Source organism: Olea europaea, chromosome 9 (genome assembly GCF_002742605.1).
Source record: "Olea europaea var. sylvestris chromosome 9, O_europaea_v1, whole genome shotgun sequence".
Taxonomy (NCBI): domain Eukaryota; kingdom Viridiplantae; phylum Streptophyta; class Magnoliopsida; order Lamiales; family Oleaceae; genus Olea; species Olea europaea.
In genome coordinates this window covers 8,804,452-8,830,857 of record NC_036245.1, presented here as the reverse complement: position 1 = coordinate 8,830,857, position 26,406 = coordinate 8,804,452, and the positions used below count along the sequence as shown (strand labels likewise).

At 29.8% G+C, this 26,406-nt stretch overlaps 1 protein-coding gene across 1 annotated transcript in view; it reads right to left on the bottom strand.

Moving 5' to 3' along the window:
- Nucleotides 1-26,141, bottom strand: part of LOC111399902 (putative zinc carboxypeptidase PFA0170c) — a 30,274-nt gene extending 4,133 nt beyond the window's left edge. The window contains exons 1-39 of the mRNA XM_023027387.1: nucleotides 26,061-26,141; nucleotides 12,052-12,126; nucleotides 11,841-11,927; nucleotides 11,419-11,493; nucleotides 10,997-11,059; nucleotides 10,758-10,863; nucleotides 10,580-10,656; nucleotides 9,767-9,844; nucleotides 9,556-9,630; nucleotides 9,349-9,420; nucleotides 9,139-9,216; nucleotides 8,837-8,914; nucleotides 8,035-8,112; nucleotides 7,194-7,271; nucleotides 6,769-6,840; nucleotides 6,559-6,630; nucleotides 6,349-6,420; nucleotides 6,139-6,210; nucleotides 5,929-6,000; nucleotides 5,719-5,790; nucleotides 5,509-5,580; nucleotides 5,299-5,370; nucleotides 5,089-5,160; nucleotides 4,879-4,950; nucleotides 4,669-4,740; nucleotides 4,459-4,530; nucleotides 4,249-4,320; nucleotides 4,039-4,110; nucleotides 3,829-3,900; nucleotides 3,619-3,690; nucleotides 3,409-3,480; nucleotides 3,199-3,270; nucleotides 2,989-3,060; nucleotides 2,779-2,850; nucleotides 2,359-2,433; nucleotides 2,149-2,220; nucleotides 1,517-1,591; nucleotides 677-751; nucleotides 466-540 (exon numbers count right to left, since the gene is read on the bottom strand). Coding sequence (XP_022883155.1) covers nucleotides 466-540; nucleotides 677-751; nucleotides 1,517-1,591; nucleotides 2,149-2,220; nucleotides 2,359-2,433; nucleotides 2,779-2,850; nucleotides 2,989-3,060; nucleotides 3,199-3,270; nucleotides 3,409-3,480; nucleotides 3,619-3,690; nucleotides 3,829-3,900; nucleotides 4,039-4,110; nucleotides 4,249-4,320; nucleotides 4,459-4,530; nucleotides 4,669-4,740; nucleotides 4,879-4,950; nucleotides 5,089-5,160; nucleotides 5,299-5,370; nucleotides 5,509-5,580; nucleotides 5,719-5,790; nucleotides 5,929-6,000; nucleotides 6,139-6,210; nucleotides 6,349-6,420; nucleotides 6,559-6,630; nucleotides 6,769-6,840; nucleotides 7,194-7,271; nucleotides 8,035-8,112; nucleotides 8,837-8,914; nucleotides 9,139-9,216; nucleotides 9,349-9,420; nucleotides 9,556-9,630; nucleotides 9,767-9,844; nucleotides 10,580-10,656; nucleotides 10,758-10,863; nucleotides 10,997-11,059; nucleotides 11,419-11,493; nucleotides 11,841-11,927; nucleotides 12,052-12,126; nucleotides 26,061-26,141 — 2,913 coding nt within the window. The remainder of the gene's footprint in view (nucleotides 1-465; nucleotides 541-676; nucleotides 752-1,516; nucleotides 1,592-2,148; nucleotides 2,221-2,358; nucleotides 2,434-2,778; nucleotides 2,851-2,988; nucleotides 3,061-3,198; nucleotides 3,271-3,408; nucleotides 3,481-3,618; nucleotides 3,691-3,828; nucleotides 3,901-4,038; nucleotides 4,111-4,248; nucleotides 4,321-4,458; nucleotides 4,531-4,668; nucleotides 4,741-4,878; nucleotides 4,951-5,088; nucleotides 5,161-5,298; nucleotides 5,371-5,508; nucleotides 5,581-5,718; nucleotides 5,791-5,928; nucleotides 6,001-6,138; nucleotides 6,211-6,348; nucleotides 6,421-6,558; nucleotides 6,631-6,768; nucleotides 6,841-7,193; nucleotides 7,272-8,034; nucleotides 8,113-8,836; nucleotides 8,915-9,138; nucleotides 9,217-9,348; nucleotides 9,421-9,555; nucleotides 9,631-9,766; nucleotides 9,845-10,579; nucleotides 10,657-10,757; nucleotides 10,864-10,996; nucleotides 11,060-11,418; nucleotides 11,494-11,840; nucleotides 11,928-12,051; nucleotides 12,127-26,060) is intronic.
- Nucleotides 26,142-26,406: the final 265 nt, after the last annotated feature.

The following is a 26,406-nucleotide window of genomic DNA, read 5'->3' as shown; positions in this document are numbered from 1 at the left end:
AACAAAAATTGAGTTTCGATACAAAATTTATGGGCAACTCATACCTCATTTCCACTCTAAGTTTTCTCCAGAATCCTTTCCTCATAGTTGTAGCGGTTGCTTTCATCCTCTACATATTCCTTCAGTTGAATTAGTGTCGGGAATTAGAGATTAAAATACATATTTTTACAAATTCAAAATTGATTTTATATATTCGTCTGCATTTTACCCGACAGAAATCAAGTGCCCGATCCAAAATTGATGAGCAACTCATACCTCATTCTGATTGTGAATTTACTCATTTCTCATTTCCTCGTAGTTGTTGCAGCTGCTTTCGTCCTCCGCGTATTCCTCCAATTAAATCAGTGTTGAGAATCTTATATTAAAATACATATTCTAACAAATTTAAAATCAATTTTATAAATCCGTCTACATTTTACCGACAAAAATCGAGTGTCCGATACAAAATAGATGAGAAACTCATACCTCATTTTCAGTCCAAAATTTCTCCAAACTCCTTTCCTTGTAGTTGTAGCGGCTGCTTTCATCGTCCATGTACTCCTCATATTGAATCGGTGTCGATAATCAGAGATTAAAATGCAAATTTTAAAAAAATCAAAATCAAATTTATTCCTTTGTCTACATTTTACTGGACGAAAATCGAGTGTCCGATACAAACTTGATGAGCGACTCTTACCTCATTTCCTTTTCGAATTTTCTCCAGAATCCTTTCCTCGTAGTTGTAGCGGTTGCATTCCTCCTCTATGTACTCCTTATATTGAATCAGTGTTGATAATCAAGCATTAAAATACAAATTTCCAAAACTTCAAATATCAATTTTTTATATTTGTCTACATTTACCTAACAAAAATTGAGTTTCGATACAAAATTTATGAGCTACTAACACCTCATTTCCACTCCAAATTTTCTCCAGAATCCTTTCCACATAGTTTAGCGGTTGCTTTCATCCTCTACATATTCCTTCAATTGAATTAGTGTCGGGAATCAGAGATTAAAATACATATTCTTACAAATTCAAAATTATTTTGATATATTCGTCTACATTTTACCGACAGGAATCAAGTGCCCGATCCAAAATTGATGAGCAACTCATACCTCATTCTGATTGTGAATTTACTCATTTCTCATTTCCTCGTAGTTGTTGCAGCTGCTTTCGTCCTCCGCGTATTCCTCCAATTAAATCAGTGTTGAGAATCTTATATTAAAATACATATTCTAACAAATTTAAAATCAATATTATACATTCGTCTACATTTTACCGACAAAAATCTAGTGTCCGATACAAAATAGATGAGAAACTCATACCACATTTTCATTCCGAAATTTCTCCAAACTCCTTTCCTTGTAGTTGTAGCGGCTGCTTTCATCGTCCATGTACTCCTCATATTGAATCGGTGTCGATAATCAGAGATTAAAATGCAAATTTTAAAAAATTCAAAATCAAATTTATATCTTTGTTTGCATTTTACTCGTCGAAAATCGAGTGTCCGATACTAAATTGATGAGTGACACTTACCTCATTTTCATTCCGAATTTTATCCAGAATCCTTTCCTCGTAGTTGTAGCGGTTGCATTCCTCCTCTATGTACTCCTTATATTAAATCAGTGTTGATTATCAGAGATTAAAATACAAATTTCCAAAATTTCAAAAATCAATTTTTTACATTTGCCTACATTTTACCAAACAAAAATTGAGTTTCGATACAAAATTTATGGGCAACTCATACCTCATTTCCACTCTAAGTTTTCTCCAGAATCCTTTCCTCATAGTTGTAGCGGTTGCTTTCATCCTCTACATATTCCTTCAGTTGAATTAGTGTCGGGAATTAGAGATTAAAATACATATTTTTACAAATTCAAAATTGATTTTATATATTCGTCTGCATTTTACCCGACAGAAATCAAGTGCCCGATCCAAAATTGATGAGCAACTCAAACCTCATTTTGATTGTGAATTTACTCATGTCTCATTTCCTCGTAGTTGTTACAGCTGCTTTCGTCCTCCGCGTATTCCTCCAATTAAATCAGTGTTGAGAATCATATATTAAAATACATATTCTAACAAATTTAAAATCAATTTTATAAATCCGTCTACATTTTACCGACAAAAATCGAGTGTCCGATACAAAATAGATGAGAAACTCATACCTCATTTTCAGTCCAAAATTTCTCCAAACTCCTTTCCTTGTAGTTGTAGCAGCTTCTTTCGTCCTCCACATACTACTCATTTGAATCGGTATCGATAATCAGAGATTAAAATGCAAATTTTAAAAAAATCAAAATCAAATTTATTCCTTTGTCTACATTTTACTGGACGAAAATCGAGTGTCCGATACAAACTTGATGAGCGACTCTTACCTCATTTCCTTTTCGAATTTTCTCCAGAATCCTTTCCTCGTAGTTGTAGCCGTTGCATTCCTCCTCTATGTACTCCTTATATTGAATCAGTGTTGATAATCAAGCATTAAAATACAAATTTCCAAAACTTCAAATATCAATTTTTTATATTTGTCTACATTTACCTAACAAAAATTGAGTTTCGATACAAAATTTATGAGCAACTCATACCTCATTTTGATTATGAATTTACTCATGTCTCATTTCCTCGTAGTTGTTGCAGCTGCTTTCGTCCTCCGCGTATTCCTCCAATTAAATCAGTGTTGACAATCACAGATTAAAATACATATTCTAACAAATTTAAAATCAATTTTATACATTCATCTACATTTTACCGACAAAAATCGAGTGTCCGATACAAAATAGATGAGAAACTCATACCTCATTTTCATTCCGAAATTTCTCCAAACTCCTTTCCTTGTAGTTGTAGCGGATGCTTTCGTCCTTCATATACTTCTCATATTGAATCGCTATTGATAATCAGAGATTAAAATACATATTCTAACAAATTTAAAATCAATTTTATACATTCATCTACATTTTACCGACAAAAATCGAGTGTCCGATACAAAATAGATGAGAAACTCATACCTCATTTTCATTCCGAAATTTCTCCAAACTCCTTTCCTTGTAGTTGTAGCGGATGCTTTCGTCCTTCATATACTTCTCATATTGAATCGCTATTGATAATCAGAGATTAAAATACATATTCTAACAAATTTAAAATCAATTTTATACATTCATCTACATTTTACCGACAAAAATCGAGTGTCCGATACAAAATAGATGAGAAACTCATACCTCATTTTCATTCCGAAATTTCTCCAAACTCCTTTCCTTGTAGTTGTAGCGGATGCTTTCGTCCTTCATATACTTCTCATATTGAATCGCTATTGATAATCAGAGATTAAAATACATATTCTAACAAATTTAAAATCAATTTTATACATTCATCTACATTTTACCGACAAAAATCGAGTGTCCGATACAAAATAGATGAGAAACTCATACCTCATTTTCATTCCGAAATTTCTCCAAACTCCTTTCCTTGTAGTTGTAGCGGATGCTTTCGTCCTTCATATACTTCTCATATTGAATCGCTATTGATAATCAGAGATTAAAATACATATTCTAACAAATTTAAAATCAATTTTATACATTCATCTACATTTTACCGACAAAAATCGAGTGTCCGATACAAAATAGATGAGAAACTCATACCTCATTTTCATTCCGAAATTTCTCCAAACTCCTTTCCTTGTAGTTGTAGCGGATGCTTTCGTCCTTCATATACTTCTCATATTGAATCGCTATTGATAATCAGAGATTAAAATACATATTCTAACAAATTTAAAATCAATTTTATACATTCATCTACATTTTACCGACAAAAATCGAGTGTCCGATACAAAATAGATGAGAAACTCATACCTCATTTTCATTCCGAAATTTCTCCAAACTCCTTTCCTTGTAGTTGTAGCGGATGCTTTCGTCCTTCATATACTTCTCATATTGAATCGCTATTGATAATCAGAGATTAAAATACATATTCTAACAAATTTAAAATCAATTTTATACATTCATCTACATTTTACCGACAAAAATCGAGTGTCCGATACAAAATAGATGAGAAACTCATACCTCATTTTCATTCCGAAATTTCTCCAAACTCCTTTCCTTGTAGTTGTAGCGGATGCTTTCGTCCTTCATATACTTCTCATATTGAATCGCTATTGATAATCAGAGATTAAAATACATATTCTAACAAATTTAAAATCAATTTTATACATTCATCTACATTTTACCGACAAAAATCGAGTGTCCGATACAAAATAGATGAGAAACTCATACCTCATTTTCATTCCGAAATTTCTCCAAACTCCTTTCCTTGTAGTTGTAGCGGATGCTTTCGTCCTTCATATACTTCTCATATTGAATCGCTATTGATAATCAGAGATTAAAATACATATTCTAACAAATTTAAAATCAATTTTATACATTCATCTACATTTTACCGACAAAAATCGAGTGTCCGATACAAAATAGATGAGAAACTCATACCTCATTTTCATTCCGAAATTTCTCCAAACTCCTTTCCTTGTAGTTGTAGCGGATGCTTTCGTCCTTCATATACTTCTCATATTGAATCGCTATTGATAATCAGAGATTAAAATACATATTCTAACAAATTTAAAATCAATTTTATACATTCATCTACATTTTACCGACAAAAATCGAGTGTCCGATACAAAATAGATGAGAAACTCATACCTCATTTTCATTCCGAAATTTCTCCAAACTCCTTTCCTTGTAGTTGTAGCGGATGCTTTCGTCCTTCATATACTTCTCATATTGAATCGCTATTGATAATCAGAGATTAAAATACATATTCTAACAAATTTAAAATCAATTTTATACATTCATCTACATTTTACCGACAAAAATCGAGTGTCCGATACAAAATAGATGAGAAACTCATACCTCATTTTCATTCCGAAATTTCTCCAAACTCCTTTCCTTGTAGTTGTAGCGGATGCTTTCGTCCTTCATATACTTCTCATATTGAATCGCTATTGATAATCAGAGATTAAAATACATATTCTAACAAATTTAAAATCAATTTTATACATTCATCTACATTTTACCGACAAAAATCGAGTGTCCGATACAAAATAGATGAGAAACTCATACCTCATTTTCATTCCGAAATTTCTCCAAACTCCTTTCCTTGTAGTTGTAGCGGATGCTTTCGTCCTTCATATACTTCTCATATTGAATCGCTATTGATAATCAGAGATTAAAATACATATTCTAACAAATTTAAAATCAATTTTATACATTCATCTACATTTTACCGACAAAAATCGAGTGTCCGATACAAAATAGATGAGAAACTCATACCTCATTTTCATTCCGAAATTTCTCCAAACTCCTTTCCTTGTAGTTGTAGCGGATGCTTTCGTCCTTCATATACTTCTCATATTGAATCGCTATTGATAATCAGAGATTAAAATACATATTCTAACAAATTTAAAATCAATTTTATACATTCATCTACATTTTACCGACAAAAATCGAGTGTCCGATACAAAATAGATGAGAAACTCATACCTCATTTTCATTCCGAAATTTCTCCAAACTCCTTTCCTTGTAGTTGTAGCGGATGCTTTCGTCCTTCATATACTTCTCATATTGAATCGCTATTGATAATCAGAGATTAAAATACATATTCTAACAAATTTAAAATCAATTTTATACATTCATCTACATTTTACCGACAAAAATCGAGTGTCCGATACAAAATAGATGAGAAACTCATACCTCATTTTCATTCCGAAATTTCTCCAAACTCCTTTCCTTGTAGTTGTAGCGGATGCTTTCGTCCTTCATATACTTCTCATATTGAATCGCTATTGATAATCAGAGATTAAAATACATATTCTAACAAATTTAAAATCAATTTTATACATTCATCTACATTTTACCGACAAAAATCGAGTGTCCGATACAAAATAGATGAGAAACTCATACCTCATTTTCATTCCGAAATTTCTCCAAACTCCTTTCCTTGTAGTTGTAGCGGATGCTTTCGTCCTTCATATACTTCTCATATTGAATCGCTATTGATAATCAGAGATTAAAATACATATTCTAACAAATTTAAAATCAATTTTATACATTCATCTACATTTTACCGACAAAAATCGAGTGTCCGATACAAAATAGATGAGAAACTCATACCTCATTTTCATTCCGAAATTTCTCCAAACTCCTTTCCTTGTAGTTGTAGCGGATGCTTTCGTCCTTCATATACTTCTCATATTGAATCGCTATTGATAATCAGAGATTAAAATACATATTCTAACAAATTTAAAATCAATTTTATACATTCATCTACATTTTACCGACAAAAATCGAGTGTCCGATACAAAATAGATGAGAAACTCATACCTCATTTTCATTCCGAAATTTCTCCAAACTCCTTTCCTTGTAGTTGTAGCGGATGCTTTCGTCCTTCATATACTTCTCATATTGAATCGCTATTGATAATCAGAGATTAAAATACATATTCTAACAAATTTAAAATCAATTTTATACATTCATCTACATTTTACCGACAAAAATCGAGTGTCCGATACAAAATAGATGAGAAACTCATACCTCATTTTCATTCCGAAATTTCTCCAAACTCCTTTCCTTGTAGTTGTAGCGGATGCTTTCGTCCTTCATATACTTCTCATATTGAATCGCTATTGATAATCAGAGATTAAAATACATATTCTAACAAATTTAAAATCAATTTTATACATTCATCTACATTTTACCGACAAAAATCGAGTGTCCGATACAAAATAGATGAGAAACTCATACCTCATTTTCATTCCGAAATTTCTCCAAACTCCTTTCCTTGTAGTTGTAGCGGATGCTTTCGTCCTTCATATACTTCTCATATTGAATCGCTATTGATAATCAGAGATTAAAATGCAAATTTTAAAAAATTCAAAATCAAATTTATACATTTGTCTACATTTTGTTGGACGAAAATCGAATGTCCGATACAAAATTGATGAGCGACTCATACCTGATTTCCACTTCGAATTTTTCTTCAGAATCCTTTCCTCATAGTTTTAGCAGCTGGTTTCATCCTCTATATACTCCTTATATTGAATCCGTGTTGATAATCAGAGATTAAAATACAAATTTGAAAAAAAATTCAAAAATCAATTTTATACATTTGTCTACATTTTACCTGACAAAAATTGGGTTCCGATACAAAATTTATGAGCGTCTCATACCTTATTTCCACTCCAAATTTTCTCCAGAATCCTTTTCTCATAGTTGTAGCGATTGCTTTCATCTTCTACATATTCCTTCTATTGAATCAATGTTGGGAATCAGATATTAAGATACATATTCTTACATATTCAAAATTGATTTCATACATTCTTCTACATTTTACCCGACGGAAATCGACTGCCCGTTCCAAAATTGATGAGCAATTCATACCTCATTTTGATTATGAATTTATTCATGTCTCCTTTCCTCGTAATTGTTGCGACTGCTCTCTTCCACCACGTATTTCTCCAATTAAATCGGTGATGAGGATCAGAGATTAAAATACATATTCTAACAAATTCAAAATCAATTTTATACACCCATCTACATTTTACCCACAAAAATTGAGTGTCCGATAAAAATCAATGAGCAACTCATACCTCTTTTCCATTGCAAATTTTCTCCAAAATCCTTTCCTCGAAGTAGTAGCGAATACTTTCGTTCTCCACTTATTCCTCATATTGAAGTAGTGTTGATAATCAGTGATTAAAATACAAATTCCAAAAAATTTAAAGCCAATTTTATACCCTCGTTCTAAATTTTATGTGACGAAAATTGAGTGTCCGATACAAAATTGATGAGAAGCTCATACCTCATTTTCATTCTGAAATTTCTCCAGATTCCTTTCCCGTAGTTGTAGCGGCTGCTTTCGTCCTCCATATACTCCTCATATTGAATCGGTGTTGATAATCAAAGATTAAAATACAAATTTTTAAAAATTTAAAAATCAAATTTATACATTGTCTACATTTTACCTGAAAAAAATTGAGTTCCGATACAAAATTGGTGAATGACTCATACCTTATTTTCACTCCGAATTTTCTCTAGAATCTTTTCCTCGTAGTTGTAGCGGTTGCTTTCTTCCTCTACATATTCTTTCTATTGAATCAGTGTTGGGAATCAAAGATTAAAATACATATTCTTACAAAATTCAAAATTGATTTTATATATTCTTCTACACTTTACCTGACGAAAATCAACTGGCCGATCCAAAATTGATGAGCAACTCGTACCTCATTTTCATTTCAAAATTTCTCCAGACTCCTTTCCTCGTAGTTGTAACAACTTCTTTCGTTCTCCTCATATTGAATTAGTGTTGATAATCAGAGATTAAAATACAAATTCTAGAAAATTCAAAATCAATTTTATACATTTGTCTACTTTTTATAGGACGAAAATCGAGTGTCCGATACAAAATTGATGAGCGACTCATACCTCATTTCCATTCCAAATTTTCTCAAGGCACCTTTTCTCGTAGTTGTAGTGGCTGCTTTCATCCTCGATATGTTCATCGTATTGAATTAGTATTGTGAATCAGAGGTTAAAATACAAATTCTAAAAAAATATAAATCAATTTTGTTCTTTCTTCTACATTTTACCATATGAAAATCGAGTGTCCGATAAAAAATTAATTAGAAACTCATACTCATTTCCATTAAGAATTTTCTCTAGACTCCTTTCCTCGTAATTGTAGTGGCTACTTGTTGGGAATAAGAGATTAAAATACAAATTCTAAAAAATTTAAAATCAATTTTATACGATCGTCTACATATTACTTGATGGAAATCGAGTGCCTAATAAAAAATTGATGAGCAACTCATGCCTCATTTCCATTTCGAATTTTCTCTAGATTCATTTCCACGTCGTTGTAGCGGCTGCTTTCATTCTCCACATATTCCTCCTATTTAATCAGTTTGGGAATCAGATATTAAAATACATATTCTTACAGATTCAAAATCGATTTTATACATTCTTCTACATTTTACTGATTGAAATCAAGTGCCCGATCCAAAATTGATGAGCAACTCATACCTCATTTCCATTCCGAATTTTCTCTGGAATCCTTTCCTCATAGTCTTAGCGACTGCTTTTGTCCTCCACATAAAATTGATGAGAAGCTCATACGTCATTTTCATTCCGAAATTTCTCCAGATTCCTTTTCTTGTAGTTGTAGCGACTGCTTTCATTCTCTGCATACTCCTCCTGTTAAATCGATGTTGGGATTCAGAGATTGAAATACAAATTCTAAAAATTCAAAATCAATTTTATACATTTGTCAACATTTTACCTGACGAAAATCGAGCGTCCGATACAAAATTGATGAGAAACTCATACGTAATTTCCATTTAGAATTTTCTCCAATCTCATTTCCTCGTAGTCACGGCCTCTATTGTCCTCCACAAATTCCTCAAATTGAATCAGTATTGGGAATCAGAGATTAAAATACAAATTTTAAAAAAATTAAAATAATTTATACATTCTTCTATATTTTGTCCCCACGACAATCAAGTGTCCAATACAAAATTGATGAGTGGCTCATACCTTATTTTCATTCCGAATTTTCTCTAAGCTCTTTTCCTCATACTTGTAGTGGTTGTTTTCGTCCTCCACATATTCCTCATATAAAATAAGTATTTGGAATCAAAGATTACAATACATATTCTAACAAATTCAAAATCAATTTTATACATTCATCTACATTTTACACGACAAAAATCGAGTGTTCGATACAAAATTGATGAGCAACTTATACCTCATTTTCATTCCAAATTTTCTCAAGAATCCTTTCCTCGAAGTTGTAGCGGCTACTTTCGTCCACCACATATTTCCCCTATTGAATCAGTGATGATAATTAGAGATTAAAATACAAATTCCAAAAAAATTCAAAATTAATTTTATACATTCTTCTACATTTTACGCGATGAAAATAAAGTGTCTGATACAAAATTTATGAGAAACTCATACCTCATTTTCATTCCTAATTTTCTCTAGATTCCTTTACTCGTACTTGTAGCGGTTGTTTTCATCCACCATATATTCATTCTATTGAATTAGTGTTGGAAATCAGAGATCAAAATACAAATTCAAAATAATTCAAAATCAATTTTATACATTTGTCTACGTTTTACCTGACAAAAATATAGTGTCCGATACAAAATTGATGAGAAACTCATTACTCATTAACATTAAGAATTTTCTCCAAACTCCTTTCCTTGTAAATGTAGAGGTTGCTTTCATCCTCCATATGTTCATCCTATTTAATCAGTGTTGTGAATTAGAGGTTAAATTACAAATTCCAAAAAATTATAAATTAATTTTGTTCATTCTTCTACATTTTACCCTACGAAGATCAAGTGTCCAATAGAAAATTGGTTAGAAACTCGTATCTCATTTCCATTAAGAATTTTCTCCAGACTATTTTTCCTTATAGTTGTAGCGGCTGTTTGTTGGGAATCAGAGATTTAAATACAAATTCTAAAAAATTCAAAATCAATTTTATATGCTCTTCTACATATTACTTCATCGAAATCGAGTATCTGATACAAAATTGATGATCAACTCATACCTCATTTCCATTTCGAATTTTCTCTAGACTCATTTCCTCGTAGTTTAGCGGCTGCTTTCGTTCTCCACATATTCCTCCTATTTAATCAGTATTAGGAATCAGATATTAAAATACATATTATTACAAATTCAAAATCGATTATATATATTCTTCTACTTACCCGACGAAAATCAAGTGCCCGATCCAAAATTGATGAGCAATTCATACCTAATTCCATTTTGAATTTTCTCTAGACTTCTTTCCTTATAGTTGTAGCGATTGCTTTTGCCCTCCACATATTCCTCCTATTGAATCAGTGTTGGGAATCAGAGACTAAAATAAAAATTCTCAAAAATTTAAAATCAATTTTATATATTCTTCTACATTTTACCTGATGAAAATCGAGTGTCCGATACAAAATTGATGAGAAGCTCATACCTCATTTTCATTTCGAAATTTCTCCGGACTCCTTTCCTCGTAGTTGTAGCGGCTGCTTTTGTCCTTCACATATTCTTCATATTGAATCAGTGTTGGCAGTCAGAGATTTAAATAGAAATTCTAAAAAAATCAAAATCATTTTATACATTCTTCTACATTTTACCCTACGAAAATCAAGTGTCCAATCCAAAATTGATGAGAAGTTCATATCTCATTTCCATTCCAAATTTTCTCCAAACTCATTTCCTCGTAGTTGTAGCAACTGCTTTTGTCTTCCACATATTCGTCCTATTGAATCAGTGTTGGAAATGAGATATTAAAATAGAAATTCTAAAAAAAATCAAAGTCAATTTTATACATCCTTCTATGTTTTACTTGACGAAAATCGAGTGTCCGACACAAAATTGATGAGAAGCTCATACCTCATTTTCATTCCGAAATTTCTCCAGACTCTTTTCCTCGTAGTTATAGCGGCTGCTTTCGTCCTTTGCATAATCCTCATGTTGAATCAATGTTGGGAATTAGAGATTAAATACAAAGTCTAAAAGTTCAAAATCAATTTTGTACATTCGTCAACATTTTGCCCGATGAAAATTGAGTGTTCGATACAAAATTGATGAGCAAGTCATACCTCATTTTTCGTTCTGAATTTTCTCCAAAATCTTTTCCTCGTAGTTGTAGTGATTACTTTGGTCCTCCACATATTCCTCATATTGAAGCAATGTTGGTAATTAGATATTAAAAAAGAAATTCTAAAAAAATTGAAAATCAATTTTATACATTCTTCTACATTTTACTCAACTAAAATCGAGTGCCCAATACAAAATTGATGAGCAACTCATACTTCATTTCCATTCCGAATTTTATCCAGACTTCTTTCCTCATAGTTGTAGCGGCTGCTTTCATCCTCCGCATATTCTTCCCGTTGAATCTGTGTTGGAAATCAAAGATTAAAATACATATTCTAAAAAATTCAAAATCAATTTTATACATTCTTCTGCATTTTACCTGATGAAAATCGAGTGTCCGATACAAAATTGATGAACAATTCTTACCTCATTTCCATTCTGAATTTTCTCCAGGCTTCTTTTCTTGTAGTTGTAGCTACTGCTTTCATCCTCCACATATTCCTCCAATTGAATCGGTGTTGGAAATCAGAGATTAAAATACATATTCTAACAAATTCAAAATCAATTTTATATATTCATCTACATTTACCCGATGGAAATCAAGTGTTCGATACAAAATTGATCAACAACTCATACCTCATTTTCATTCCAATTTTTCTCCAGAATTCTTTCCTCTTGTTCTTGTGGCTGCTTTCATCCTCCATAATGGTTGCTATAGTGTAATGGATGTAGTAACTTGTTTTAAAGTGGGTAATTACATTACCATCCAATTTTTATTAGCTGCGCCATAATTTTAAACCCTTGTTTGGGCTTCAATAAATTAGGTTTTAGTGGAAAAACATATTTTAAAAAGTGATTGTTTTGGCGAATGTATGGTCATAAAAAAAAATGTTTTGAGCTTACTTATAATATTATTTTATTGAAATGTGATTAAAAAAAGAAAGAAAGAAATGTATAAAAATTAAAATGAAACCCAAACAGGGGTTAAATATTTTTCTTATCTACTTAAATAATCTAAAGTAAAATTACATAAATAAAATTTAATATTAATATATTTTTTTACATAAAAAATCTATTATTACACAATAAACATAATCTTTTTCCCCCTTTTCCCTCGATAGCTAACTATTCAAAGCTTTTTTGTCGATGATGATTTTTTTTTCTTCCTTCACAACAAATAACCTGTTAAAATTTTTCATCATTAAGTCCCTACATTTATACCCATGTGAGGAATATATCATACTTTAATTTTACTTCTGTTCTGTCTAATTCAACTAACGAAACTGAGTGTCATAAGATAAATAAGTGACGATCAGCACACATGATTGTCGATCGTTGATGTGGAATAAGTGCAATTTCAATGAAATAAATGTATTGATGGTCACATTATTCATTTTTATATGTCCAAACGATAGAATCTAATGAAGTTATTAAATTGAAAATAAATAAAATATATTTACTCTATTGAACAAATCGAAGTACATGATGAGCACTTGAGTGAAATTATAATTATGGTTATAATTTATTGATAAAGGTTACAATCTCCTTGAATAAAAAAATTCTTTTAATAACGACTTTAAAGAGTCAACAAAATAGTTATATTTAAAATCAACCTATAAGTAACCCTATTTCTTGTGGAAATATAGGGACAATGAACTCGTAGTCTTCCCATTATCTCTCTCGCACAAATACACACACAGAGAGAGAGAGAGAGAGAGAGAGAGAGAGAGAGAGAGAGAGAGAGAGAGAGAGACTCCTTAACAAACTTCCTCATTTTTTAAAATCCTTTTCAAATTATGTAATTAATTTGAAAAAGCCAGGATCCATGTGATGATTCACGAGTGACATGCAATATGTTAGGATTCTAAAATTTGTACAAAAAAAGAAAAAAAAATACAACATTGATGAAACAAAATTTCAGCTTAAAATAAACAATACTTAGAAATGAATTGTTGGTAAGGGTACCAAAAAAGAATATATTGTTTATATAAATATTTGAGAAATCTGGTCTAATATATAGTAAACAACGTAGTTCTTTCTCGTTAAAATGGAGTAAATATTCGCTTCAAGATAATTTCAGCGAATAGGCAGATAATAATATTAAAAAATCCATGGTATTACACTTCACAATGCAACCAGGGTAATCATTCAAACTCAATATTGAAAATTGAAGTTTAATAAATACATACAAGAAAGAAGAAAAGAGGAAAAACCAAATTATTATAAACAAAATTATTTGAATTTGTCCCAAAAAATTGTGAATACCAGACATTCACATAATGTTTATGCTTTTTTTAGTGGTTGGTTTTATTATTTTTGTAAGCCTAAAGAAGTAAACAACAAATTATATTGAAATATTTAAAGTGATAATTTTTAATTTTCATTATTATTATTTTTTAAATATCATAGTGGAGCAGTAGAGAAAGAGAATTAGGATTGACAAATAGTTCAATAGGCATCTCATGCATTATTTCGGCTAGAGATAAAATAAATAAATAAAATTTGATTTTCTTGAAATAAACAAAATTTTATCTTTTTTTTTTTAAATTCTTTATATTTTGATCACTTTCTTTAATCCTACTATAAGATACAAAATTATCAAATTTAGGGGATGCTAATCTTAATCGAATCACAAATAAATTAAAATGACTCAAATTAGTTGTCACTAGAATGTCTCATTATTCTGGATGTTGAAAGCAAAATTTAAATAGAAATTATTGAGTTTTAATACTACTAGTAGTAAGTACGTGCATTGGACATTTTATGTATCGGACGAATGATATGCCTAATATTTTTAAGTACCAATAATGTTTTTGAAAGTAATTGATGTAATTAATAATACTTAAGGTAAATTAAAATTGTTAAAAATATATATATATATATGAATAACACTTTTTATAAAATTATGTATCTAATTGAAATGTAATATTTTTACTTGAATAACGTTTCTTTGTACACAATATTTTTTGTCAACATCCTACAATTTTTCTTCTTCTTATTTTTTATTTTAGTCTTTTATCAAAACTTTTGTTGTTTGCATTGAAACAAAAAATAATAATAATAATAAAATAAAATAAAAAATGGTGAGATATAGTCGCCCATAAGATAATACATATTCAGAAATGTATATTCTAATAGTAATCATTGTTTATCCTTAAACTTTGTTAATCGAATTAATAAAATATGTCATTTCAAGTAAATTATAAATATAAATAGTATTTTTGTAATTTCTTTTAATTGTATGTAATAATATTTTTATTAATTGTGTACTAATAATTAGTAATAATTGTATTTAGTGGAAATTAATTGACTTAATTTTTTAAAGCATAATAATTATTAATTATCTTATTTAAAAGTTATAAATTGAGTATTAAGGGTATTGTTCACCGCAAATATAAAAATGTAAAAGTAAAATGTGAAATCGAATGTTTATCATCTATTCACACAGGTTTTCTAAAAATGATTTATTTTTTTAATAATATTTTATCAACTTAATATAAATTAATGGTGATTAAAGAGTTGATGGATTATCATAAAATGACTTTTCATCTAATACTTATTAAGTAAACATTAGTTAACCGGATTTTTTTCTTTACTCTTATGTTTCATTTTCAATGAAATCTTTTAGGAGTGCACTATTTTTTTAATCTGTAATATTAGGTTTAAAAAGAAATTTAAGTGTATATATAATTGTATTGTTTTTATTAATCTTATATTTTAAATATTAATTGATTTGATAGTCTATGCCATTTCATGTTAATTATATATGTGGTATTTTTATAATCTTTGTTTTGTTTTTATATAATTTTTTATTAATCATATACTAATAATTAGTAATAATAGTATTTACTGGAAATTAATTGACTTAATTTAAAAGATAAATAATTTTAATTTTTATAATAATTGAATTTAGTTGAAATAAATTTGATTTTAAGGGTATTATTGACCATAAGCATAACATATAATGGCAAAATGGAAAATTAAATATATGAGAATAAATGAGGGTATATTGGACTTAAAGCTAAATATGTAATGGTACAATTGATAATCAAAAGTTTCTCCTCAATCCCTTCTTTTAATGTATTGTAGATGTAGATGGATAGATGTTAATGGATATTGTGGTTATTCATTTATTATTTAAGGATATTTTATTTGTTACATATGTTGTAAGAACGAAAGTCTAGAATTCGAATTACATAAATCGATTTTTAAAACTATGTATGTAACAAGTCTTGAATGAATTTGACCAGGGCGCAAAATAGCCATTAAAGATTGAAGTTTAACTCATTAAAAATGAAAAGATGAAGATCAAATTTTCAATAATTAAAATTAAACCCATCTTGAATAAGTTTTTATATGAATAGTTTGACATCGCATTGATTTGCTTTGCCCACATGAGTTTCTTTTGTTACTAAATGATTCATACAATTGTCTGTCTAATTCTCTTTAAACGTGTTTTCAAAATACACAATTCCTTCACAACCATTCATGTTTGAAAGGATCTACATGATTATTCCAATCGATTGATTAGGATAAAGATACAAAATGAGTAAACATCGAGGCAAAAACATATTATCTCTATGGAAAATTCCCCAAGTGCAGGGATTCTTTCATGGAATTCCTACTGATGTTGTGGTGACATCACATGACTCGAAGACTATTTTTTTATTTTTTTGTCACCCGCTAATCAGTATGCACCATGTGAAATCTCGTAAAATTTCTGTGAAAAAACTATGTACCTGTAACATTATTGTATCTTTTAAGAGAATATAGAAAAAGAAAAAGAGTCGTTGTGTAAGCTAATTGGCTTGTTGGTGGAGCCACATGGAATAGGGAAGCAGTTGTAACATTTTCAAATTTTACTCGATTTAAATTGGGTTCATACGAAAAAAAAAAGACGTACACATGTTCGATCCAACCCTCAATTTTTGCTAAAAATCATGATTTCTCATAAATATATAGCATCTAAGGACTTCAACGAGTTCACTTGCTAATATGGATTTTTCAAGATAGAGCTCTAAATCTTAGAGTGTGTTTGATTGGCAAGAAAATGTTTTCCTTCTTTTGAGGAAAATAAAAATCACCTCCGCCCAAGGAAAATGTTTTCCTTGAAAATAAGGAAAATTAGACATATTTTCAAAAGTTGAAAAATATTTTTCATGGAAAAAAATAGCAATCAAACATTCCAAGTAGAAATTTGGATGGAAAATTGTTTTTTTCCATGGAAAATAATTGTAATCAAATATACCCTTACTGTAAATGGAATTTTTTTTCTTCAATTTGAATTTCGAACTGAAATTATTGGAACATCAAGCAATTGGTATTTGACTTGGTTCTGATTTGTTAGTAAATTGAGGTAGTAAATCGTTATTTATTTCTAGATTAACAGAAGCCTCTCTCTCTCTCTCTCCCCCCCCCCCCCAAAAAAAAAAGGAGGGGGTTTTTTTTTTTATTTTTTTTTTTTATTTTTCAGTTTAATGAGACCATTGCTTAAATATTTTTGTTACTTTTATTTAATTTTTAAATTAAGAAATTTAAAGGATGAGTACGATGCATCCTATATTTTATATATTTAAAAATTTGCATTATTAGCACCGACAAAGTTATGTTATTTAGCATAATTGATACTTAGATTGCTGCTACATTGTTTAAAGTATGAAAATACATTTCAATTTCATTAGACAATATAGTAATGACCTGTTGCCACAAACTATTCTAAGGGTCTATTTGATAGAATTTATTTGGGAATAATGAGTTATTGAATAATATTTTTTGATGAGTGTGTAGTCAAAAAGTAAGGAAACTTTATTGGATTATGTGTAGAATATTTTATTGTGTGAATGTGTGGTGAAGAATTATCATATAACAAACAATTTAAATTTTAAAGGATGACAAATAGGGACTAAAAGCCACCTATTTCTTGGAATCCTAAAAGGACTGCATCATCGATAAAATATGATCAAAGTCAATTTCTTTGGTTGACCAACGGACTTATGGATGGATTTTATTCATTTGTCCTCCAGACACACACACTTGAAAGGCTTGAAAACTCAGAAACAAAAATAAAAGGTTTAGGTAAAAATTGTAAAGGTGTGAAGTCGTAACTGCAATTATCCCTTTTTGATTTCTAAACTAATATAAGTATTTCTTCTCTCTCTTGTTTTCAAATACGCAAGGGATCATTTTTAGAAGCGCCATATTCATCAATCATTCTTGTATGTGTAGTTACATTCACACCACAAATTTTATTTTCTTGCACCACATTTGAACTATACTTAAAGTTCTTAATCTTTACTTATCATGGTACTTATTTCTCTGGTGATTTTTCATGTCATTCTTATCTTCAAACTTTCGTTAGTTATAAATATTTTGCATTTTATAAAAATTTTATATTCAAAAGTCTGTTGAATTGTGTAAAGCAACTTATTTTATCACCATATTTTTAAAAAATAAATGGGTTAATTTTACAAACGGTCACTGAACTTAACCGAAAATCTCAAAACGGTCATTGAAGTTTAAAATTTGCAGCAACGGTTACTAAAGTTACATTTTCTTTCAGAAACAGTCATTGAAGGCCCATTATGCTTTTCATTCAAACTTGAAAGATCAAAACACGTGAAAATCAAACCTTGCGGACCAAATCACCCTTTAGACAATTTTTTCCTCCCTTTTCAGCTTTCTTCTCCGACGTTGACGGATTTAAAGCTAAAATCGACCACCCTAGTGTGGAATAAACCAATGGACTTTTACACCACCAACACCTCCTCATCCCCCTCCACAATCCTATACCAGCAATCAATCAAAACATATCAAAAATCATGATGAAAATCAGGTTCGAAAAATCACACACACGCACGGTTTTATCTCCAATTCTAGCCAATCCACCATCACCCATACCAAAACTCCATCATAGGCTGTTAGTACTCCCCAAGAAGAACAGGTACATGGTCCCATACCATCACAAAACAATTTAAATCAAAATCTAACCCATACCAATTCGAAGGCAGTGACAACAAACTCTCCTCCCCAATTTCCTGTGCCGACGTCAACACTTACGGTTGCCCACCACCACCATTACCTTCTACTCATCATGGTAAACAAGATGCACATATGGGTCTTCACCAATTTGTCTCAAATTGGCTTGAATTGGAGGTAAAACCGTGGGTGGGGATGGTTTTTTTTAACCTGAATTTCGTGTGATTTTTGATGTGTTTTGCTTGATTATTGGTATAGGATTGTGAATGGGGATGAGGAGGTGTTGGTGGTGTAAAAATCAGGTGGTTTATCCGGCAGTACGGTGGTCGAATTTGACAAATTTCGGCTCCGGCAAAATATGGTGAAAGTGGGAGGAATTTGGCTCGATTTTTAAATTTCAGGGGCAGATTTTGAGCAAATGAAATTATATGAAATTTACACTTGAGGTCCTCAAGGATCCAATTCACGTGTTTTGGTCCATTAGTGATTGTTAGTGAAAGTGCTCGTAAGTTCAATGACCGTTGCTGCAAGTTTTAAACTTTAATGACCGTTTTGAGATTTTCTGTTAAGTTCAGTGACCATTTGTGAAATTAACCCAAAAATAAATAAACAAAAAGTGCAAAAAAAAAAAAAAATGGCCTTCTCCCTCATTTCTAAACACGAAAATAAAATTTTTTGATATAAATCATCATCAAAGACAAGACATCCTAAGTAATAAAAGATTAAAGATAAGAATTTGATGAAGAAAAATTAAGGAAATAATTGCTACAATGAGCAAAGATTGATGAGTTTAACTGCAATTAAAATGTGGTGTATCAAATAACAATTATGATGACAATATAATAGTTCTTCTTATATATCTATCTACTTTTAAATTTCATTTTCTATATTACATTTTTAATCTTATGTAAATTTAAATAGACAATAATAAAATCGAATAAAATTAATTATTCTAAATTCGTCTAATATCATATTTATCCTAATTAAATGCTTTTGAACCATTGATACTCTTTTGAACTTTACGTTAAAACTATAAATGATCTAATATATTTCAGCATTACATGCTTTTAACTCAAACGTTAAAGATAATTTCTTCGCGAAATATGAAATGTTTCGTCACATGGTCCAATCTTTAACCAAAACTGGAACCAAAGTCACGTGGAACCAAAGTCTTACGTTAGTTAGAAATTGATATGTTTATAATATTTATCCTCATGAATAATGAACCAAAACGTTCTCATCAGAAAATAAAATAGAAAGGTTAAATCACGTGGTGTAAATAAAAGTGAAACAAACTGCAAAACCATGTTTGTGGTTTCGTTTTGTATTATGACATGGTTTCCCTTTATGTCAGTTGTAATTACGCCAGTTTCTATTTGTGTCTGCTTTAAACATTGTTATTTGATTTTCGCATAACTTTGGCTCCTCCACTATATGGATTGCAAATTGAGAATGCAGTTGAGGGAAACAAAAATCTGCAGTTGATTGGCTTTCTGAATTCCTGGCCTAGAAGGAGGCTGTCATCGACTAAGTATAAGTTTGTTGCTCAATTTTTTGGATTATTGCAATTGAATCACATAGCCTTGTGATACTATTATTGATTTTGGTGACGATGGAATTTAAAGATTTCAAAAGGGTAACTAGCACATAATGTTCTTGCCTTTTACTACTATTATGGAAAATGTCCCTGTCATTTATTTTTTGGCATTTTCACCTTTATTTCCACATTTCATTGTGTAAAATGTCATTTTCATCAATTTTCTCAATTAAAAGCTGTAAAATGACAAATATACTCTTCTACTTAAATAAAACAAAAAGAAAATGAAAAATTAATTGCAACCATGGTCCCAAATTTTTTTAATAGATGTAAACAAGTCTCAAATAAATTATTAAAAGGATATTGAATATATAATGTCCATATCTTTCACTATTATTGTGAAAAGACCATTCGTTTCATTTTTTTTTTTTTCATTTTTACCCTTAATTACACCTTTAATTGTGCAAACCATCATTTCTATACATTTTCATCCAATTACTCAATAAAAGTTGTGAAATGAAGAATACCCTCCTATATTAAATTAAAAAAAAAAAAAGAGAAATAAAGAAAGCTAATTTTTTATTTCTAACTTTTTAATAATTTATTTGAAACTTGTCTGCACTTTTTTTTAAAATATCTTAATTTATAATTTTTTAATAATTTATTTGAGATTCGTTTGCACTTTTTAAAAAAATTTGGGACTATAGCTGCAATTAATTCTCTTCTTTTCTTTTTTATTTAAATATGAGAGTATATTCATCATTTCACAATTTTTATTGAGAAATTGGAAGAAAATGATAGAAACAATGGTTTGCAAAATCAAAAGCGTAGTTAAGGGTGTAAATGTCAAAAAATAAAATGTAGAGATATTTTTTGCAATAATAGTGAAAGGTAGATACTCATTTGCAATAATAGTCAAAGGTAGAGATAGTATGTGCTAATTATCCTTTTACTAATTTATTTAGGACTCTTTTGCACTTTTTAAGAAATTTGAGATGATGATTGCAATTAGTTCTTTCTTTTTCTTTTTATTTTATTTAAATAGAATGATATATTAGTCATTTCACATCTATTAATTGGGAAAATTGATGAAAATGTCCTTTAGCCCAATGAAAGGTGAAAATAAGGGTGAAAATTAGGGCTGTAAGCAAAAATCGCAAAATCGAAAAACCAAACTGAAACCGCATTTTAGAAACCATCGGTTTGGTGCCACGTGGACCCGGTCAACGAAATGGTTTTGACCCAAACCAAACCGGTCAAAATGGTTTGGTTTAGATTTGAGAATTTTAATTGCGGTTTAAAACCAAATCGGACCGGCAAAAAAAATATAAAAATGAAAAAAATGAATTTTTTTGAAAATTCATCCAAATATGTAAAATTCAATAGTTTTGTCATTTGTGAGTATTTTTGTCAATTCCTAATTTTATAATACAGATATATTATTATTATCATCATCCAATAATCCTAATATATATATATATATATATATATATATATAATAATAATAATAATAATAATAATAATAATAATAATTTCAAGACTAACATAATCTATCAAAAGCTTTTTTCCTCTTCAAAATTTAGATGAACTCCAGTCGACACCCAACACAGTTTTGAGTCACCAGCACCATACACTTCTTTTTTAGATTTTTCACACTCTTCAAAGTTGAATTGAAGTTCATTATACCAAATCGGAGACAAAGAGATCTTAGACCTTCGGTGATAATATTTGCTACAAATAAAGTTTCAGATCAATAATTTTTTGGAGCAAACTAAGGTAAGAATTTGAAATTAAATGTGTTTCGTAACATCATACAAACGTAAACTTGTGTAATTGTTATGTTTAGATATTATAAACAATTGCTTTATTATTGTGGTTGGTTATTTTCTTTGTTTAATCAGTATCATTATATTTTTTGAGCATTATATCTAGTTTAGTAAACTTGTATTGTAACGTTATTTAATTGTCATTAGCCTAAAAAGGGTGAACAAAAATGAAAAAAAAAACTATGTTTTAGTTTATTGTGATTTCACTTTGATTTAGTTAATATTTAAATTTATAGTAGATATATTTAGCTTCTATTTGAGCCATATTTTTCATATCATCATAATGAGAAAATTGACTATTGGAGAGGAGGCTGGGTCTCACACATAAAATAGCAGGTCAACAAAGACAGCTGGACTTGTGGAATAACGGTCCAAAATTTCATTTTTTTGTCCCAAAAATTTGGTTCAAACAAGGGCTTAATTTGTTTTAGATTTATTACTAGTGAGATATAAATATATATTAAATTCAATGAATTAATGATATAAAAGTACACGGGCAAAAAATTATATGGCGAAACCGGCGGTTTAAAACCGGACCAAACCGTTAGGTTTAGGTTTGAGTTTTTTTCAAACCGTTCAAAATGGTTTGGTTTAGGTTTGGATTTTTTTCAAACCGTTTTAAACGGTTTGGTTTGAAAATTTGTCAAAAATCGGTAAAACCAGACCGCTTACACCCCTAGTGAAAATGTTAAAAATTAAAAGCCTGTTTGGTTTAGATTTTAATTTAAGTCAAGCTCAAACAATTAATATTAACCATATTTTTCATGGATCCTACAACTTTTTAATCACACATTTTAAAAATATCTATCACAATTTACTAAAAAACTTTAATTTTAATCCCACCAAACAACTTCTAAAGGTATTAACGTTTTCTACGGTGTGCATGTGGATATAAAGAGGGTATATTGAGGGTATATTGAAATTAACTTTTTTAAATTTTGATAGGGATATATTTAAAATGTGATAGGTATATAAGAATTGTGGATTAAAATAATAGCTCCCTTATTTTTAATGTTTTATTTATTTTTTTGTGGGGATTAAAATTAGATTTTGATAAATATTTTTGAAATGTATGGTTGAAAAGTTGTGGGACCCATAGAAAATGTGATTAATATTGATTATTTGATTTTTAGTCGAATTAAAATCTGAACCAAACAAGGGAATAATCTTATTTTAATCACAAATATTAAAGTGAAATTATTATTTTATATTAGGAACAATTTCGAAAAGTGTCTGTAACTATTATGAAGATGGTCAACATTAACGGCAAATCGATAGCATGATTGTTAAAGGAGTTAACATTAAGGGCACGTTTGATTGCAAGCATGGAAAAAAAATTTATAGGTAATTTAATTGTTTAGAACTTATTTGTATGAAAATTGTTAATTAAATTGTCAATCAAACCCAAAAAATATTATACTTGTATTTATTGGTAGGTAAGTGAGAGAGAATGGATAGATGATAGACATAAAGAGAGAGTTAATTTCCTGAAAAATAAAATCCTGTTTTTTCTATAAAAAAAAAAGTATTTTCCTTGATTTTGAGGAAAATGAGGTCAGGTGACTAAAAGTAGGAAAATATTTTCCATGAAAAAATGGTAATCAAACAGCCTAAAAGTAGGAATTTGGGTGAAAAAAATATTTTCATGAAAAATATTAACAATCAAACAAACTCTAATTGGAAATTGATAGCATGATTGTTAAAGGAATTTAAAGAGAATCACGTTGAATTCACATCAAATATTAATGAGATCATTGCTTACTTTTTTGGTTTCGCTTTTTATTTAATTTTTAAATTCATGAATTTATAGGATGAATACGAACATCCAATATTTTATATAAACACAAAGATTGCATCATTACTCTGACAAAATAATGTTATTTGACAAATTTGATGCTTAGTACCAATTATGTAACATTAGGTCACTCCTACATTGTTCAAAGTATGAAAACACATTCCAATATCATCAGATAATGTATCAATGATCCTTTGCCACATAAACTATTCTAAATAACATTACTAAACAAGATATCAAAAACTAGGAAGGAGACATTATATTTGAAGCTGCCGACATACATATGCATATGTTTGTGGTCATCAATAACCTAAATGCTTCATATCATGATTCACAATTTATTGAGATTCGAATAAAATTATATAAGTTTATAAAAATGAATGTTTACAATCATGTAAAAATATTTTAAAATTAACATTGACGAAGAAGAATAAAATCAACACAAAATAATAATATTACTTAAAATTTATTAGACGCTCATCTACTATACATTTTTTTATCAATCTACAATTCAAAAATGCATTCTTAGATTATAATGGGGCTCAAACAGGTATAAATTGTAAGGTTCAAGTTCCATCTAAGCAAATATGGGGTTGGAAAGTTACCTGTAAATGATTCTCCAATAATTTTCATGACTCATTTACTTTGCTCTTCCTAGCTTCAATATCGGCATCTATTTCTTTAATTTCCTGTATCACAACACTAATTATTTTTTAGTAAAATGAATCTTCTCAAGTATGAGAGTTTCTAGGTTTACAAGTTTTCTTTTACTTTTGGATGGAAAGACGAAGTGTAAGCCATGACAAGCTAATAATTTTGTATACTATGAGAGCATCCATCACATGATCATGAGTTCATTTAAAACAATAACTAGAACGGGGACATAAATACAATCACTGACGGACCCACAGTGGGTCCAGGCGGGTCACGTGACCCACTAGCTGAAAATGGTTTTTTTTTCCTCCTCCTCTAGAGTCGAAAATGATGTGTTCAAAGAGTCCTTACAAATTCCAATTCAAACCGTCCAGATTCCAATGGAAACTCTCTTCCATTGGCATTACCAAACTGAAACCAAGAAACCGCCCCACTTCCCAAACTGTATCAATTCTTGATTCTGTGTATTAAAAATTACTTTTTGCCAATTGGATTTTTGCCAAGAATTCCACAAAGTGACTTACGGAGTGAAACACTCCAACTTTTGACTCTCTGATCCCTGTTTTGGGTGTTTTGATCTGTGGGTTCTAAAGATGACTGCGGAGGAAATTAGAGTTGAAAACGGAAATTATGACAAATTTCTAGTGGGTCTGCATGTTCTTGCTGTTGATGATGACCCAACTTGTTTGAAGCTATTGGAGACTCTGCTTAGAAAATGCCAGTATCATGGTATGTGTCTCTTATGGTTTGCTTTTAATTGATTTTGACCCCACTTTTGATGTTGCAATTCAGTTTAGTTTTAAGGTTCTTTCTTTCAAATGTAATTGTTGGGATTTCTCTAATTTATCTTAGATTTTGAAGTGAGATTTGCTCAATTATACATCAAAATTCTGAACCTAATATTTTAAATTGTGCATTCATTGTTCTGGACCATCCTAATTCTAAATATTGGTTCTAGGAACATCCTAATTATGTGCTTTGTAGGTTAAGAAAATACAGAAAAAATTTGCAAATGGAAAACATTGAGGAAATATTACATGTTAATGATATTACAATTCATTTAGTTAATCATTGGTTTGAAATTGTCAATGACTTGAATTAACATAGCTTTCCGTCATATATTTCACTCTAGACAATAAAATAAATTGTTGCCTAGATATTCGATTAAAATATGGTTTGCTTGTTTTCTACATATTTATCATATGCTTTTATAATTTTTGCAACTTTTTTTTGTAAATTTGATCGTGCCCCCACTAACTCAAAAAGCTTGCGTCCGCCACTGAATACAATACTTTAAAGTAAATAGAAATCTAAATAAATCAAACCTTTTTTAGCAAAATATATTTCAGATCATCTTTTGGAAACTTATTTGCTCGGCTCCTGCATTTGTATACAACAAGTGAGGTCCAATTAAATGGAAACGAGAATTTTAGAAATAGATAAGGAAATAGTGCTTAGAGAATTTGTTCTCACTTTGGCTTGTAGAATATACCAATTTTTTTATTTTTTATTTTGATCCTCTTTAAATAAAATTCATCTGGGTTCCTCAATGCCGCTTTTAGCTTAAGTTTCTGCAGGCAAATAGTGACTTAAAATGAATAGAAGCTAAAAAGAGATTTTGAAGACTGAATTCGAATTCAAAAGTTACCCATAAAGCCTGCTTCTTTTGGTGATAAGCTTGTGCACGCTTGATATAATCCTCGTGAATATGTTTCCTTATAGACGACATTGCAATTAGGAAAACAAATTTACAATAGAACTGTTAGTGTATATACAATGTAAATGTTAGTTAGTCCCACATTGGTTAGAAAGGAAAACATTCCTCTCAAATTAGGCTATAAATATGATACCTCTTTTGTAAACAAATCACACTATTCAATACAATTTTCTTCTCTTTGTATTGTCTTATTTTCTCTCTTAAATTCAACTTGGTATCAGAGCTACTATTCTTAGTGTTCTCAATATATCAAGAGTTGAGTATGCTCTGTGATTGC